The 18,627-nt window shown below is 41.6% G+C and overlaps 1 protein-coding gene across 4 annotated transcripts in view; it reads left to right on the top strand.

The window, feature by feature from the left end:
* LOC147702248 (uncharacterized) overlaps positions 1–18,627 on the top strand; it is a 132,901-nt gene that overhangs the window by 100,228 nt on the left and 14,046 nt on the right. For all 4 annotated transcript variants that reach the window (XM_086930899.1, XM_086930898.1, XM_086930900.1 and 1 more), the window contains exon 7: positions 15,588–15,683. In XM_086930899.1, the coding sequence (XP_086787025.1) occupies positions 15,588–15,683 (96 nt within the window). The remainder of the gene's footprint in view (positions 1–15,587; positions 15,684–18,627) is intronic.

An 18,627-nucleotide genomic window follows, 5' to 3' on the forward strand; every position in this document is an offset into this window, starting at 1 on the left:
GTGGGAAATATGAGATCCAGTACGAACTCGGGCAGTGTACAAGAGTTTAACCCATTGTACATATTTAGGTGGTATGCCAACTTTGCTCAGGGCTACAAACATACATTCCCGATGTATCGTGTCAAATGCCTGTTGGAGATCAAGGGAGATACACCCTGCTCTATAGGAGAGTTTGGCGGGCGCCTCCATACCGTAGTGTCGACGTTGTATATTAAGGGACGTGTTCCGACCGGAAACGAAGCCACATTGGTCTAGATGAATCAGTTTAGGGAGGTAGGGGAGGAGTCGGCGGGCCAAAATTTTGCTGAGCATTTTGTACTCTGTAGATAGGAGGCAGAGGAGACTGTACCCCGCCATATCTCGTGGGTCCCTATTCGGTTTAGGAAGGGATATGACTAGTGCCTACATAGTTGTCAATGGGAGAATATGTGTTTCTTGTGCTGCCTTATATAAGCATTCGAGGTGGGGAGCTAGCTTGCCTGCGTAGGTGGAATAAAATTCTGCTGGCAGCCCATCTAATCCCGGGGTCTTATTGCACGGAATGTCCTCTATGGCCTCCTTAATTACAGTCCTAGTGATGGGACCTCCCAGCTCCGCCTGAGCTGCCTTAGTCAATCTAGGGTAGTGCAATCCGTCCAAGAACATGTTTACCTATTCTGGCGGGCGCTGGTATGGGCGCACTGTACAAGTTCTCATAGTCTTCCTTAAATGCTTTGTTTATTGCTGCCTGTATATGCACCACAGTGCCATTTGGTAGTGACACTTCTGGTATCGTTACCAGGGGGAGTGTGGGCATCGCGTAGAAGGTGGACCAGCAAGGTGCTAGACTTGTCCGATTCTGCATGAGAGCGTTGGGTGTATGCCCTATAACCTACTAGGTGTAGATCTTCAAGGAGTTCGGCATGTCTGATCCTTCCTTCTTGTAATTGGGTCTGAACGGGGTGGTTGACACTCACATCCCGTTCCAACTCCTGCAGGGTGGCCTCAAGTATTGTACGTTTTTTGTTAATTACCTGTCGAGCCACCACCATGACACCTATGGACGTTCCGCACATTACCGTCTTAAATGCGTCCCACTCTATGGAGTGTGAGGAAGGGGAGTTTGTATTTTCATTAAAGTAATTGGAGATACTGGTATCCAAGCGATCTCTAAAGGCCACATCTTCTAACAGTTGCGGACACAGTCTCCAGGTGAGGACTGGGGTGGGTATCCTCCCCATTCCAGGGTGATTTCCAGCAAATTGTGGTCCGACAAAGTCTTTCCCAAGTATGTGGTGTGGGAGATTTGGGAGGCAATGACAGAGGAGCATAAGATTCTATCCAGTCTGGTGGGGAGTTGATGTGATGTAATACTCGCTGCAGGTAGGATTTCGAAGGCTCCATACATCCTCCAACAACCATCCCTCCACCCAAGATTTCAGGAATTCTGTTTATTTAAGGGATGCAGCCCCGTGAATCGGGGGCGGGAACGATCAAGATGAACATCTAGTATGGCATTATAGTCCCCGCCCAGTGACTACAGGATATCGACCTAGTCTGCTAATATGGTATTCATGTTAGTGAGGTATTTGTCTTGGTCATAATTTGGCGCGAACATACTCCCAATAATTAAATGTGCCCCATCAAGTGTCCCGTGTACAATTGTGTACCTGCCTTGCATGTCTATATGCTGCTCAATGTGTGTAAATATATTAGACTGAACAAACGCCAATACTGTTTTTTTCTTTAAAGTATACTCAATACTGACATGTGGATCAAACAAACAACATGTGCTTACATTTTTTTCATAATTGCAACACAAATATCACATGAAAGCATTCACCTGTACATATTTATAGTTTCCCCATACAAACTCACAAAAAAGAGCGCAGCATCGCCAACCAAATAGTGCGTGTGGCACTACCACCAAAGAATCAAGTCTCAGTGAGATCTATCGTGGGCACCACAAATGTGGGACCTGTATTTTTTGTGCCACCACAGAGGAAGGAAGTCTCTTTGAACACAATAACATCTACTGGAAACACAAGACTTTTACGAACTGCAAATCACTGTATGTAGTCTATGGAATCAAATGCCTGTGCAACATGTCGTACATAGGGAAAACCAACCAAGAAATAAGAACTCAAATCTCACAACATAAATCAAGGGGCACGCCTGAAGACTCAGGCCACAGTATGGGGAAATTACCATCGCCGTGAGGGCAATGGCCAGCGCAGCAGGAGCCTTCTTTCCAGCCTTGAGGGGAACGGCTCTCAGGGCTCATGAAGGACCGGGAACTACATCCCCTAGAGTCCTCTGCTCCGTCGCGTGGCTGACGTGGTAGAGCGCGACTGGAGGCGCGATTTAAGCAGCGCCAGACCCACGCACCGCGGGACGCGCGTGGGCGGTCGCCGGGCTAAGCCTGTGCAAAGGGCGGGCCCTCTGTGGCCCTCAGAGGCCTGAGGAGACCGGGCTGGGCCATAGACTTTGGTCCTGTAGCGAAGGACCACTTTTATTGAAGTGAGACTTTATATTTTAATTTTTGGTGGTCGTGTAAAGTGCATTGAATCTTTGTAGACTGTTCCATTACACTCGCTTTTACGTTGAGTGCAGTAATAAGGTAATGTGATGTCTAGAGGTAAAGCAGATAAATCTACCTCTGGGTTGGGTACCATGGACAATTACCTGGTTAAGAAGGTAAATCAAATTAACATTGATCGAAGGGCCTCTCTAGGTCGGGGAAGCACTCCATTGCCACAGTAGTGGATACACCTATGCCCGATAACTCTGAAATTAGTGATAGGGATGTTATAACAGCTGTAGTTCAGGTACATGCAGAGATACATGAAGACCTGCCAGATACCTCTATTGGGGAAACAGAGCAGGCACTGCCAGCACCGAAACTGGTGAGAAATTGTAGAAAATTACAATTGAAACGTGGGGGGAAGCATAACAAAAAAAGAGTTGACACAGCCGAATCAGTCCGTAATGGCTCTGCTACGGGATCCTGTCCATCTAAGGGAAACAATGAGGGTGGTATTAAAATACATCTTGAGCAACTTACCCTCTTGATTAGCACCTTAGAAGGAAAAATTGTGCCAAAAATGGAAGAGTTGATAAGACCTCTGTCAAGTGGCCTGTTATCAGCACACCTGGCATCAGCCTCGCCTGCCAGACCTAAGGTAGCGGAAACGGGGCAGGGACTCATGAGAGAGACGGCACAACAGACTTGTCGGCAAGTCTCTGTAGTAGAAAACACTCCACCTGAACCCCCACCAAAAATTGATCTGACTATACAGCCAACAGCAGACCCTGATGGTAGATCAGATCTTAGACAAATAAGGAAAAGTCGCTATATTAATCTTCCACCTGACTGCGCACCCTATGTGGCTGTCTTGACTAATGTTCCAACTATAGATGACCATTCTCCCCAGTCACATGGGGAATCCCATGAATCATTAAAAAATAAAATAGTAGCTTGGTTAAATATTAATTGTGGATTTCCAATTCATACTCTGACCAAATTCTATCAGTCAGAAGGGTGAATTGGATCGGTCCATCTAGAAAGACAAATAGTGGGGATTGTATTGTTGTTAACTTTAAACATCCCCAACATATGGCAACAGTTTTATTAAGAGCATCATCTCTAGTGTATAACGTGAACAGTATATGTGTTCGTCCACTTGGATATTTTTTTACCCACTTGATTAAAGCCCCGCCTAAAAACTGGAACTATAGGCCACTGATCCAAACTCAGGCTCCAACTCCGTTAGCACCATTCCTGTATAATGTTGTTAACCAAAGTAGGAATGGGTTTATGGTGGAAACACAGAATAGATTTGATTTGCTCTCAGGTCTTGAGGCATGTGATTGACGTGAGGAGTCTGAGGGCCAGGGAAATGTAAGATCTACTGAAGTGGGTCGTATGGAGATCACACAGGTGAAAACGAGCGGAAATAATGTAATCTCTTGGAACATTGAGGGACTGGGCACAAAGATGGCAGATTGTAACTGGGTTAGGTACATTAAGCAGTTTCAGATCATTTGTCTGCAGGAGACCTGGTCAGTGGATTGTGACCTCTTTCTTGAAGGGAAGAGGCCTTCTATGTTCCTGCGATAGCATCTAGCAGGGGTAGGCCTAGGGGGGGCCTGGTCACTTTCATTTCCGCGGCACTCTCTTGCAAAATACGCAGAGTTTTAACAGGCAATTCCGGAATTATTGGTTTAGTACTGAATGGAGATAACTGTTTGGCTGGTTTGGTAAACTTTTATAATGCTGTTAACTTATGTTCAGTTTTTAGTCTTATATCAGCACTAAATGCATTTATTAGTACAATGAAGGAATGTCTCCATAACCTCATGATTGTGGGCGATTTTAATGTCCATCCTTGTGGCGACCCCCTGCTGAAACGCATCTCGGATTTGCATTGTGACCGTTCCGAGGGCTTGCATTTGGAACACACGGCGGAGGGGGAGGTTTTTAACGATTTACTGAATGACCTGGATTTATCACGGACAATGGCATTGAGGGATCCCTTAAAGTGTTTTGAGATCCCAACTTTTAAGGGTCATGGGAGGGGTACCTTAATTGATTATTTCTTACTTTCTTTGTCAATGCAGACTTTTGTGGACTCTTTCATTATTGAACATAGTGAATTCAGCGATCACAACCCATTGACTGTACACTTGAAGGGCCCTTGGGTGGCTAAGGAAGGTCGGAATTGTATCACAGGCAGGTTGAGCACAACTGATGGGAGACGGCGCCTTAAATGGTCTATGATTACTCCAGACTTGTTGTACAAAAACATCAAGGATAATTGCACAGAGGAAATTGCAAATTGTATTCAAGAAGGGTCAGACCCGTGCCAGGTCCTTAGTGCTTTTCAAAACCTATCGGACAAGGTGTCTCAGATGATGTTAGTTCCAGTAAAGAACACAGAGATCGGGGGACCAAGATGGTTTAATCATGACTGTTCTAGGGCGGCACGTAATCTAAGGATAGCCCTGGCAGCTAATCCCAGAATAAAGGAGAATATTCAACAGTGCAGGAAAGAATACAAATCCGTTATCGCCAGATGCAAGGAATTTTTAAGAGAAGAAGTATGGAGTGAGATTCTCGACCTCTCTATCCTGAAGTGTAGCACTAGATTCTGGGCGGTAGTAAAGAGACCTTTCCTGGTTCAGGACCCGGGGGATGGTCTGGAATGCTGCATAACAAAGGAGGAGTGGGAAACACATTTCAAGCAATTGTATTGCTGTAAGACGAATTATAATTGTAATCTTTCTCCTTGCAATAGCGGTGATACTATTAGGTTTGATAGAGGCGAGGTTATTGAGGGCATACTGGGACTTACAGCCCGGAAAGCTCCTAGCCCGATGGGATCCCTCCAGATTTATATAAGTCTGAGCCTAGCTTTTGGGCACCCATATTAGAGTCGGTCTTTAACGCAGCTGCTAAAATTGGCTGCCCACAATCATGGGGGTTTCCACGATTGTCCCAATTTTTAAGAAGGGGGACAAGGGTAGCCCTCTTTGTTACAGACCTATTTCATTAATCGACTCTATGGTTAAAATAGTGGGCAGAATCCTACTACAGAGACTTTCTGACTGGGCGCTGGAAAATAATATTATGTCCATTTCTCAGTATGGTTTCTGCAGTGGACGCTCTACTATTACGCAGTGCCTTAACCTCTTTTTAATGCTAAGCAAGTACACTGTTGCTCAAAGGGGTACTGTCCACCTTGCCTTCATGGACCTGTCATCTGCTTTCGACTGTGTAAACAGGGGAAAGCTGGGCAGTCCATGAGGGATAAGGGTGTTGACAACAGGATTGTCAATTTCCTTGTCGATCTACACAGCAACACCAGTGCTAATGTTAGGTATTCTCAAGATCTGTGCGTAACTGGTAATTTTGACATCAGAAAGGGTGTGCGTCAAGGATGTATTCTCGCCCCCTTTCTTTTTAAGTTTTATATTAATGAGCTAGATAGCGTACTGCAGAATGTAAAGGCTGACTGCCCCAGAGTTGGCAGGCGGGGTATTCCTGTTCTTTTATACGCAGATGATGCGGTTTCAATTTCTAGAACCGAGAGAGGTCTTCAAGCTTTACTAAATGCTTTTAAAATATTTATGACGGACAGAGACCTCCTGGTCAATAATTCTAAATCTTTCGTCATGCAAGTTGGGCAACAGCCAAGGAGGAACTTTTTATTTAAAATAGATGATGTAGCAATCCCCATTTCGAAATCATTCTCGTATCTTGGGGTCCTTTTTGATACCAAACTTAGTTGGGGTCCATATCTTGATAAAAAGAAAAGGGAACTGGCAAGGGTGAATGCTACTATTTTTAACTTTGCATCAAAACTGGGAAAAAAACTTAATAATGCTAGGCTGAAACTCTACAATGCAAAATCCAGTTTTTCAAGGCTCGGCCGATTGGACTTGTTTGAACATCCGAGCGGGATTGTAAAGGGTGATGTGGAGGTAGTTAAGCGTGCCTTCCTTATGGACAGAAAGCTCAAAAGAGAAGGAGTGGAGCTCCTGAAAATCAGTGAAAGAAAATTTGTTATGTTAAAAACATGTGAAATGATGGAGCCCTATTTGATGGGCTCATTGACCTCCCATGAGAAGTTCCTGTTAACAAGATTTAGATTAAATCTCTTTCATCATCTGCTGTTTAGACCAAAAAATTATATTTTAAACAAACCTACTGCACCCTGTGGCTGCGACGGAAAGTCTCCACAGGATATGCTGCATTTTATATACATTTTTTGAATACCCGCGCAAACGCTATCTGGTAGATCTTTTAAAGAAACTCACTTTTAACCAGATCAGACCAGCATTAATGTATCTGCAAATTTTGCATAGTGACAGTATTCTCTAAGTTACTGAATTTTTAAAATTGTCTGTTAAGTTGAGAAATTGTCTGGACCAGTGATGGTACCTTTGCTGACTGAATTATCCTTTTAATTAATTTTTATGTATGGAATACGCTGTACTTTTGCACTCTTGCACTTTACCCATCACGTTTTATAATTACTGTGTTTTAAATTGTCTTTATTGTATATGTACTTTTATGGTTTGAATCAAAACCGAAATAAAGTCTCTATTGATATTGAAAAAAAAGAAAAAAAAAGAATTAAAAAAAACATCCAAATGTTTTGGTGGTTAAACAATCACACAGACAAAGACCTGATTTGGACAATTATTTCCAAAGTGGAGGCTGACATTAGAGGCGGAGACCTCAACGCTAAACTGTCTAGAAGAGAAGCAATGCTAGTTGTCAAGTTTAATACTGCCGTCAACGGACTCAATGAGCTGTCTGAAATTTAAAGATTGAGCTAACAACTCATTTCTGAGGGAGGTCACTCACACCAGCTGCATCCTGCCGCAAGTTGAGGATTGGTAGGTTATACCATGATAGACCTATACTGAATCCATACAGGACTTAAGCCCTGATTTTTAGTCACCGTGGCCGGCCAGACCTCTTGCTGAAATATACAAAAAGAATTATCCAACTTAGCAAGGAAGAGATTCATAAGAGAATACGATCGTTCACAGCTATCCTCCCTACAGGACCAATAAAGTTTCACGAACATTCGAAACAAAAGAGATTCATAAGAGAACTCAAGCGTTCTCAGCCTTCCTGCCCATAGGATCAATAAAGTTTTATGAACATTCTAAACAAAAAACGACTAAGTACGATGGCACCCATCTCCCCGTGTGTTGTTTTTCCACGTGGGCATCTGGCCAGCACTTCTGTAATTCAGTTCCATTAATTTGACCTTCTAATAATCCCAACCGCGAGCAGCCGAGTGATGACATTTCCCACAAACCTTGGTGTTAGTTTACATAATTACATAAGACACAGCGCCACCGCTTCATGCAAAACTTTTTGCAACTGCGCCCTATGATATAAACGTCGGTTTGTTCTATTCAAACAACATGGACACAACAGAAGTATTGTTTCCATGCCAATGATCATGCGTGCGACTACATTTCCCAGAACCACCGGTGCCAGGAAATCAACACAAGTATCCGAAGCGGCATTCTTTCATCGAATGATTGTGGCATGAAGCGCGGCGGAACAGACGCCGGGACGTTTCTTAAGCATTCACAGGTTATTGACGATGTGAGGACTATTCGTTATGCCCTGCATCCCCCGTTCAACCCCAGAAAGCACACAGCTGACTTGCACGGTTTGTTCCAACACAGGCTTCCTTAAGTGCCCAACCGCCAATACACAACAGGAACAAAAGAATCAGACCCTCAGAAAACGTAGTGAACGATTTAAGTAAGTTTATATCTCGTTAATATACACGGTCTTTTAACCCCTTGCGTGCTCCCGTCGGCCGTTGGCCGGCTGGAGCACTACCTCCCTAATTCTGCTGGGGAAAAATGGCCAACGGAACCCCGCCCACTCTTTAGAATGCCTGCACCGCGGCGGAAAAACCGCTGCGGTTAAGGCGTTAAAGCAGCATGTATGCTTACTAATGGTGACATACTCATTTAGGTTCTGCAGGCTAAGGTGAGGACTCTGAAGAAGATGAGGGCATTAAAACATGATGTAAGTGTCGGGTGTGATTGCAGTGGTTGTAAAAGCTTATCAGATTACCTCTCCTCATGGGCCATTCATTGTGGTTGTGTGTTTTGATACAGTTTCCAATGTCGGGGTTGATTAAAGCTTTTGCCAAAGAAGGTAAGAGTGGATGAAGAGACAAAATGTGTAGAGCAGCTACGTTTTGTAGACAAAGGGTTAGAAAAAACTCATTTTTTTTCTTTCTTGCAGCTTTTTGGTCCTGAAGAGAACTCTACATCCAACAAGAGTTGGAAACGCGTAGACCAGTTCTTTCAGCCAAAGGAATATTTGATCAAAATTTGAATTATGCTTACAAAGATAAACTGCTGTTATTGTTGTTTCTATGGCTTTGTTTCAAAATCAAAAAATTGAGCTAGAATTGAATTGTAAATAGATAATGATAGTTATGAATGTAGTGCATGTGTGTCTGAGTGTCGGAGGTGATTAAGAGATAGTGTGAGTTTGTATGCGGAAACTATAAATATGTACAGGTGAATGCTTTCTTGTGATATTTGTGTTGCAATTATAATTTTTTTTAAATGTTTTGTAAATTTAAAAAAATAATTTTTTTCTGATATAAAATTTTTTAAAAAGAGATTGATTCAGACAGAACTAGAAGTCTTTAGCACATGTTGTTTGGTTGATCTACATGTCAGTATTGAGTATACTTTAAAGAAAAAAACAGTATTGGCGTTTGTTCAGTTAAGTATAAGTCACAGGATTGGCCTTACTGTTGGGAGCCCAAACCCAGTGGTGGTATTTGCAATGTGTGTAAATGGCACTCCATGTCTCACCCAGATAAGGGTTCCCCTTGCGAAGGCGGAATAGGACATGGTAAAAATGTGTCCTCTCCATTTCCTGCGCAGTTTAGCTATTTAGCTGGCAGTCAGGTGGGTTTCCTGTAGTAAGGCTATGTGGGCCTTGCTTCCGTTCAATTGAGCGTGGATCCGGTGCCGCTTGTGTACAATACCCATCACTCTAACGTTCCAGGTCACTGTATTATATTTACCTTGTGTGGGCATATCTGATTTTGTCTGTGTATATTATGTCGTTTTGAGTATATACAGCAGATAGAGTAAACATTGCAATTGGAGGTGAGCTTCCCTCCTAAAATATTCAATTTGTCTAACCCCTTTGCCTTAGTAACTTTGTGGCTTGATTATTGTAACGCACTGTACTTAAACATTAACAGGTCTTCCCTGAATAAACTTCTGGTCATTCAGAATGTGGCTCCCTGTCTTATTATAAACATCCCCAAGAGGCTCTCAGTCAGAGACGGTATCTGCTCTCTTCATTGGCTTGCAGCTAGGAAGCGGATTTCCTTCAACGCTCTATGTACTGTTTTCTATGCTTTGTATCAGATGGGCCCTATCTAACTGAAATGATTTATTTCACTGGTACACAACCAGTAGGTTTCTCTGATCTGCTCACCTTGAAAAAGTTACAATTCCCCGATTCAGGAAGGAAAGATGGGGGGGGGCACTCTTTTTCAATTGCTGCTGTGGAATACCCTGTTCATTTATATCACTGAAGCAGCCTCCCTTAGATCCTTAAAAAAAAAATTGAAAACCTGGCCTTTTCAGTATAGTTCCCTGTCTCTTGGCTGATCTGATTAGTCTGTCTTGCAATAGTATTTTGGCACCTCTGAGTTTTAGTGCGCTTTATAAAATTCTATCATAATGACTTCTAAGCACTGTTTTTTGCATTTAATCTTTAAAACTTCATATCTTGACTTCTGCTTATTGGATTTTTGTCGTTTTGTTTGTTGTTTTACTAAGATAAATATTCTCTATTTTTTTTTAACTAGTGTGGAGGCTTTTTGTGGTATTTTCACTGTGTTACTGTAATGTAAGTTTTGCCCAAATACTTTACACATTGCACCTTATGTAAACCCTGACTTCTCTGTGCCAAACTACCAGAAGGTGAACACAGGTTAATGTAGGTTGTGTATCCATCTTACCCTGACTACAGTGGTAGTCCCCTCTTGGACAGAGTACATACCTCTGCTAACTAGAGACCCCATTTCTAACAATAGTAATACAACATATGTTTACATTTTGATTTTCATTCTTAATATATATCATGAAAATAAAAACAATAGTAAACTTGGAGTCTCTTCAGGTTCTAATTTACTACAACTAAGAAGTGATAAAGAAGTCACACGGTCTGATGCTGGTACGTTAATATTACATTACCTATTCAATTCACAAAAATATATCTAGTGAAATCGATATCATTATTCAGCAGAACAAATGTTTAAACTGCTTAATTAATCATATCTATGAGTCCTTATCTTTGGACACTTGTCTATTTCTAAAAACGTAATTCTGTAGGTTGGAATCATCTGCAATGCAGGGAAGGACAGCACTCTAATCTGAAGAAAACATCTTTTATCTGCAGATTTATCTATCCCAGTTGATGGATTGTATTGCTGCTGGGTGTTTGGGCTAAAGAACGGTGATGGATTAAACCCAGATCTGTTGACTGGGTGTGAGTGTTTGATTGATTCAGATGCTCCGTCCATCACCACCCCCTTTTGTACCGCTGCTGGGTGTTTGTCTTCATTAAAAATTAAGAAATAGCATTTCTGATCAGATTTGACAATTTCCTACATTATGAGTTCAGTGGAACACACATTTTTGAAAAAATACTAAGACTAAAGACTTAATATTTAAATAAAATATGTCTCCATGGTTCTGTTTCAGAATATTGAGTACCAAAATGTCATGCAACAAAAAATTGAAGCTAGAATATTGACTTATATAGTGAATTTGTGAATTTAATATCGTTACATTTAGTATTCTTAACTCCACATCTGTGTACCTTGAAAATATAACTGTCTCCAAGCTGCATATTTATGAAATTAAGAATAGTAACTCTATACTTACCTGCACAATATTTTAGTATATTGATTTTCTGGGAATGATATATTTGTAGCATAATAATAAAAACTCGATATTCTGTTAGTATGTCATCTCCCCTATTGTGGAATGTCCACAGATCCGAAATATAGGTTAGATTGTCCAACACTACAACATCTAGTTGCTGAAAGACCCTTCAGCTATAAAATAAATCAGCATAACCTCTGAATATTATCTTTAATTAGTTACAAGGGAGATTTTGTGGAAGCAATTTACCCTACAACACGCTTTATTGAGGTGCAGAGTTGCATGGATCACAACCACCTGAATGTACAATGAATTGATGTAAATAAAATAATATTCTGTATCTCTAATAAAAATAGAATCACCATATCCAATGGCTGGAAATGGGTATAAATTAGAAAAAAGATTTTACTACAAAATTCATGGTACCTTAATATACATGTTTTCTCACTTTGGGGGGTGTCTTTAAACAAGCTAACTTTAGAGCAGGACTCAAGTTATTGAACACCATTATCTAACAACATGATTAGAATAACAAAACAATACGCAAATGATCTCCACTGACATTTGATATTTTTAGATGTGTCTCATACTAGTGGCGTTGTTAACCCCCCGCTTTAGCAACTACAGCAGGGGTGGGGTTCTTGAGGTGCCTCTCCTGTCTGCAACTTGGCAGACAAAGGCTCATAATTAATGCAAAAGGGTGGGAGGGTGAGTGAGTGAAAGGATGGGTTTGTAGGTGATGGATGGGTGAGGGAAAGGCTGGATGGATGGATGAATGAGTGAAAGGGTGGATGGATGGATGCTTGGATGGATGTGTGAAAGGGAGGTAGGGTGGATGGATGGGTGAGTGAAAGAGTGGATGAATGAAAGGATTGATGGATGGATGAGTGAAAGGATGAATGGATGGAGGATGAGAGAAAGGTGGTTGGATGGGTGATTGAGTAAAAGGATGGATGGATGAGTAAAAGGGAAACTGGATGGAGAAGTGGGTGGATGGAGTGAAAGGGTGGATGGATGAGCCAAAGGATGGATGAGTGTATGGATGGGTTAGTGAAAGAATGACGGATGAGTGAAATGGAGGGTAGATCGATGGCTGGATGCAAGGGTGGATGGATGGATGGACGGAGTAGTGCAAGGATGGATGGATGGCGAGTAAGTGAATGGATAGATGGATGAGCCAAAGGATGAATGAATGGACGGGGCAAAGAGTGAATGGATGAACAAAAGGATGGATAGCTGGATGAGAGAAAAGATGGATGTAAGAATGGATGAGTACGAGAGTGGATGGATGAGTGAAAGGGAGGGTAGATGGATGGCTGGATGAAAGAGTGAATGAGTGAACGGGTGAATGGACTGACAAATGGGTGAAAGAGAGTATGGGTGTTGAGTGAGTGAAAGGATGGATGGATGAGTGAAAGGGTAAATGTATGGATGGATAAGTGGATAGATGGATGGGTCGAAGGGTGGATGGATGAGTGATGGGATGGAGTGAAATGTAAGAATGGATGGATGAGTGAAATAGAGGATGGATGGATGGAGAGAAAAGGTGGATGGATGGAGTGAAAGGGTGAATTGATGAGCAAAAGGATTGATGATTGAAAGGATGGATGGATGGATGGAAGAAAGAGCGTGGATAAGTGAAAGAATGGATGGATGAGTGAAAGGGTGGATGGGAGGATGGATGGATAGGTTTGATGGCTAGGTTTGATGATGAATAGATAGGTTTGTATATAGATTGGTGGACTGATGGGCGGACGAATGGAATAGTGACAGACAGAATAATGGATGAAACATTGAACTGATGACAGAATGTGAAGGTTAAATGGTGGATATCAGTGGATTGATGGAAGGGTGAAAGGATGAATTGATAGATGCATGGATGGAAATGGCAAGCAAGCTCATCTGGGGAGGGTCACGATGGCTTGCTTGGTGCCATAAGAGCTTTGGTTTAGTGTGGGGGCTATTTTAATTTTCTCTTATGTCTCATACATATATAAAAAAAGGTGTAACTGATCTTTACTGTTCAGTGAATCCAATAGCCCAAACCACAGGCCTTCTTTCGGGTTTGGCAAAGTGACACATCAACAAAAACTGGCAAATGTCCTGTCTGAATAATTTACAGTGCCTTTGACATCAATGCACTATTAATATGGCGGAGAGGACGGACAACAATTTTTGGAAGATGTCATTTATCCACCAAATTCTAAAAAGGTGTTTAGGGAAATATAGTGACTAGTTCTTAATTTACTTTGAATTTGAAACAGGAAAACCTCATTGAGCAAACATCTGCTGTTAAGGAATAAATGGAGTATTTCTGATTAATGTTCACCTTAAATATGTTTATATGCCTATTAAAGATCTATGATGAGCTGGATAAAAATACTTAATGTAGCGCCTGAGCAGGAAAGGCAGACAGAGTGTGTATCAGTGAAATCCATACAGAAATGTATGAAATAGGCATGAAAGTACAACTTAAAACCAATGTTCCAGCATTTCTGAAGGCTCTGCATGGCCCATAGCCAGGACAGTATCAGAAAGGAGTTGAAGATATGTAAAAAAAAAAAAGGATATAAACCTTCTATATCTATGCACCCAGGTCATGGAAGGACCTTTATGTATCCATCAGAACAACTCCTACCCTGCTCCAATTAGGAAAGAGTTAAAGACACTGCTCCGTAAACAGCAATACATTGCAGTGAAGTAACTGCCGACTTCTACAACTCAGATATCCCTCTGATCACGTGTCGACTCGGCCTTTGCCTTCAAGTCTGTACAATGCTCTGCTGTATTATGGCTAGGTTTTGACTACACAAATACATTGACAATGACAGAGATAAATGGCATTGAGTGCAGTGGTTTTGACTACGGTGGTATAGGGGACAGTGGCATAGAGTAGATTGTTTCAGAGTAGGGTGAAATGGCATAGAGTGGAGTGGTGCAGGCTAGAGTGCAGTGGTGAGGAGTGTAATGGCATGGAGTAAAGTGGTGTAGAGTGCAGTGCTACAGAGTAGATTAGAGTGGTGTACAGTGAATTGGCGTAGAGTGCAGTGGCATAGAGTTGAGTGTTACAGAGCAAAGGACATTAGCGTAAAGTGTACTGTCATAGAGTGCAGTGGCGCACAGTGTAGTGGTGCAGAGTAGCCTAGAGTGGGGTTGTGCAGAGTAGATTGGAGTGGCCTAGACTGGAGTGGTGTAGAGTGCAATGGCGAAGAGTGCAGTGGTGTGGAGTAGAGATGGCTTAAAGTGCATTGCCATAGAATAGAGTTGAGAAGCTTAGAGTGCAGTGGCATAGAGTGGAGTGGTGCAGAGTGGAGTATAGTGCAGTGGCATGGCGTGGTGTAAAGTGGAGTGGTGTAGTGTAGAGTGGAATGGTGTAGTGTAGAGTATGCATGGTGTGGTAGCACACTGCCATTACAGACAACACATTTTCAATTGTGATGGCCACTACATTTATACAAACATACCGTTTTACTAATAAATCTGTACAACGCACAAATGACAATGTTTGGAAATGGCTTCACCTAGTGTATTGATTTTTTTTTTGATCATATTAAAATGTTCCAATACACTTCAGAATTAACAAAACATGTGCTTCATATCGGGTTTTATAATTTTGATATATTCTGAATTACTTGCACAGTTCATTTAAATGCTGTTGTGTGCTGGAAAAAACCTTTCCTACCCCAGGCCTGTTTACAGAAAGGAGCGCTCGTGGAAGAATGCAAGGGGAGTTGGTGTGAAAAGGCTTTGCTCCTTGGGAGGGACAAACTCACAATTGACAGCCTAAAACAAGTAAAGCCAGCAAATAGTACTGCAGAAAATGTGAGTTACAAACCACAAAGCCAATGGTAAACAACGTGCGGAATGCATTCCGGAGGAAGCTCTTTGAATATCCCTAAGATGTCTTTATTAAACCAGACAGCATGGAAGGCTTTGCCCTAAAAAGAATCCAGGAGTCACCATGGAGTAGCAGTGGCAAGCATAAGAATTTCCTCCTGAGGGGGGTATTTAGTGCCAGTTATGCTGGTGACTTGTGCAATGCATCAACATCATTGTCGTTTTGTGGAAAACCCTTGAACGCAAGAACACTCGCACTGTCTGGAGCAGGCATTTAGTAATACTATTATTGCTATGTTTTTTAGAGCAAGAATTCGAGAGTTGTGACAGTGAAGAGGAGACGAATATTTATGATTATCCAAAACCAAAGAGTGAAGGGGAATGCACCAAGACCTGTTTTGGTAAGTAGCCTAGATATTGCTTTACAATGTAGAGTGAAGTTATGACATTCTTGATTCAGCAATGAAGAGGTGCAATAGCATCTATCTAGACGAAACATATGTATGTATTTAGCACGTGAGAGTTTTTAACCAGAACCACTGCAAACATTCAACTGTTACATCATTAATGCTCCGCTTTGTATAATAATTACTGCCATAAAACAGCATTTTACGAGGCGTGTCCAGCTGAGCGTACACAACACTTCACCTACCTTAGCTGGAAGGCGCACCAGTTACAATTACATAAAGTTAAAATGTTTGGTGTGCTGCTTCGGTCATATCGTAGCACAGTGCAGATTAGTTACTTACATGTGTGACCTGTCTAATTTGGGTACACAGGTTAAGTATGTTAACTGGAAGACACACACATTTAACTTTTTAACCAGTGCAGTATTGGGCCCCTCTGTTTTGTAGTTTAGCTGGTTACATAGGTTACCCATGTAATTGGGGTGAATATGTACATCGTACGCATATAGATTACCATTGTGGGTAGTTCCTTTGTCCATCAGCTGATAAAATTTAGGGGAGAAGTTGCTGAGTTCGAAAGAAATTGACCAAACCTCAGTTCTCTCTTTTTTCTCTTTTGAACTAGCTCTTTACTTGTTAAGAACAACAGATAATCTCAATGATAATGTAAAGAAAGCACCGAAATCTGTACTGTATAATAGAAAGCATGGCCATCTATCAGCTTCATGCATTCCGAGCAACCTTTTGAATGAAATCATAATTTGAAAGAATAATAATTATTATAGTTGAAGAAAATGTGTGACCGTCCTTCTCTGTAAATAAGCATACCCACATCTCCTGTTTCCCCATTCTAGGGTGAAAGAAATTAAAATAAATCTTCTACAAGGGAGTGATGCCTTATGATGAACTCGGAGTAAAGCTGCATGCATCCCTCAGAAAGTCCCAAGCACATTCACTCTCTCCCACTTGATTAGGAAACTGAAAATATCTGGTGGCCAACTGGGGTCGATAAATACAGAATCCCTACTTCTGGAGACCCCCTTATTCAATGTCCAATGAGAATCTGAAATTCACTTCGACTAGCTCTACACACTACTTCTTTTTTAGTAACTTTTAAAAAGGCGCTAAAAATACTCATGTTTTAAAGACACTTGGTTGAGACTGAGAGCTCCTTGTATCATTCCTTTTCTGAGACCCATCGCCCAGTTCTGCAGATGAGACAAAGGTGGTTTGTACCTTGCTTTGATCTAGTTGCTTTTCTCATTGTTTATTTTGTTCGAAACTTAACTTTGATATTTTGTAAAGTACTCTAATGCTATTGGGCCAGGTTTGCGCTCCAGAAAACTGCACATAAATGTACATTGTCCCTGTCTCTTTCCTAGTGTGTGTTGTCCACACCATGCACATGATCATTCCCATCTGGGAGAGGAAATCTTGCGACTAGACTTTTCCCATTCCTGGTGTATGTGTAAACCACCCTGTCTGTGAGGATTGCTGCCATATTTATTCAGTTCTTAGAATTCTTCATTCAGGATTCACTGGCTTCGAGGTCTGGCAAACACACAAAAATCCAAGACAAAACCGTCTCCCACATGTTTCATTTCAGTCCTTTTCAGATATTGCAAAAATAAGTCTACAAAGACCTCTGTGCGAATATGGAGTGAGGGAATATGCACAGAAGGAGTTGATAGCAAATGGTACACTCATAGTCAGGATGCACCTACGGTAGCATAAGTGCCCATTGGACACCTTGCTTTATGGCATTTGCCTCATTCTACCTCTTACGACAGTCTACCTCAGTTGTCTGCTTATGATTCCAAGGAATTAGCATTTCTGTTTATTCAACCAGAACCCCACTTCTGTGGTAAGAAAATGTAAATCTGGGCATCTTGGTGGAGTCTGGCTTCAGTTAGGGCCTGATTGCGATCTTGGCGGATGGGATACTCCGACACAAATGTGATGGATATCCCGTCCATCGTATTACAAGATCCATTAGATATATTGGAATTGAAATTTCGTTGTCTAGATATCCGTCACGTTTGTGACACAGTAACCCTGTCCACCAACACCGTAGTCAGGCTCTTAGACTCTTCAAACCTCCTCTGGTCGAAGGACCTGTATTTTTCACCATAGGCTACTTAAGGCTTGTCTATTCTTACAGGGTACAGTAGGTTACCTGCTCGCCTACATTATAACTACGGTGTTTATTACAGTCTCTTAGATTGTGCTATCCAGAGGCTGCAGTAAGTGCAGAATGCAGTAGCTTTACTCGTGATGAAATTGAAGAAAACTGAGCAACCCCCTCCAGCTTTGAGCCCATCTCATTGGCTTCCAGTTCACAAAACAAACGAATACATGCCCCTTTCCATTGTTTATATGCATTTTACAGCACAAGAGACATCTTTTTGAAAATAGACTCAATCAATACTTTCTCCAGAAAGCTATGCATTGTTGTTTTCTTCAAAATTCTACTCTTTATTTAATCTTGTTGACTTTGGTGAGGTCTCTTTTTTCAGGGTCAACCGTCCAAGCTGTGGACTAGCTTACTCCGTCGCCGCGAGACTCCCAATCACTCGCAGTTTGGGAAAGATTTGAAGACCAGTCTTTTCTTTCAGTAGTTTTCTGCCACTTGTGCAGCGTTGTATAACGTATGTGGCACCATGGTACCTTATTGAGGTGTACAGTAGCACATCAAGTAACAAATAACATGGACTAAAAGTATGCTAAATGTAATCATATCCTCGGCGTCCTACCTGATATACGGTTCTGTGATGAAATTAAAGCATTCTACACTCAAACAATAATACAAAACAATTTAACCAACCACTTTTTAAATGTAAGGCTTTCATTCCTCAGTAGGTCATATTTTCACATAGCATTACCGGCTGTGTCATTAGTTCAAAGCCTTTTTTTCATGCCTTTAGAAACCGAGCTAGTC

Source organism: Lissotriton vulgaris, chromosome 7 (assembly GCF_964263255.1).
Source record: "Lissotriton vulgaris chromosome 7, aLisVul1.2, whole genome shotgun sequence".
NCBI lineage: Eukaryota > Metazoa > Chordata > Amphibia > Caudata > Salamandridae > Lissotriton > Lissotriton vulgaris.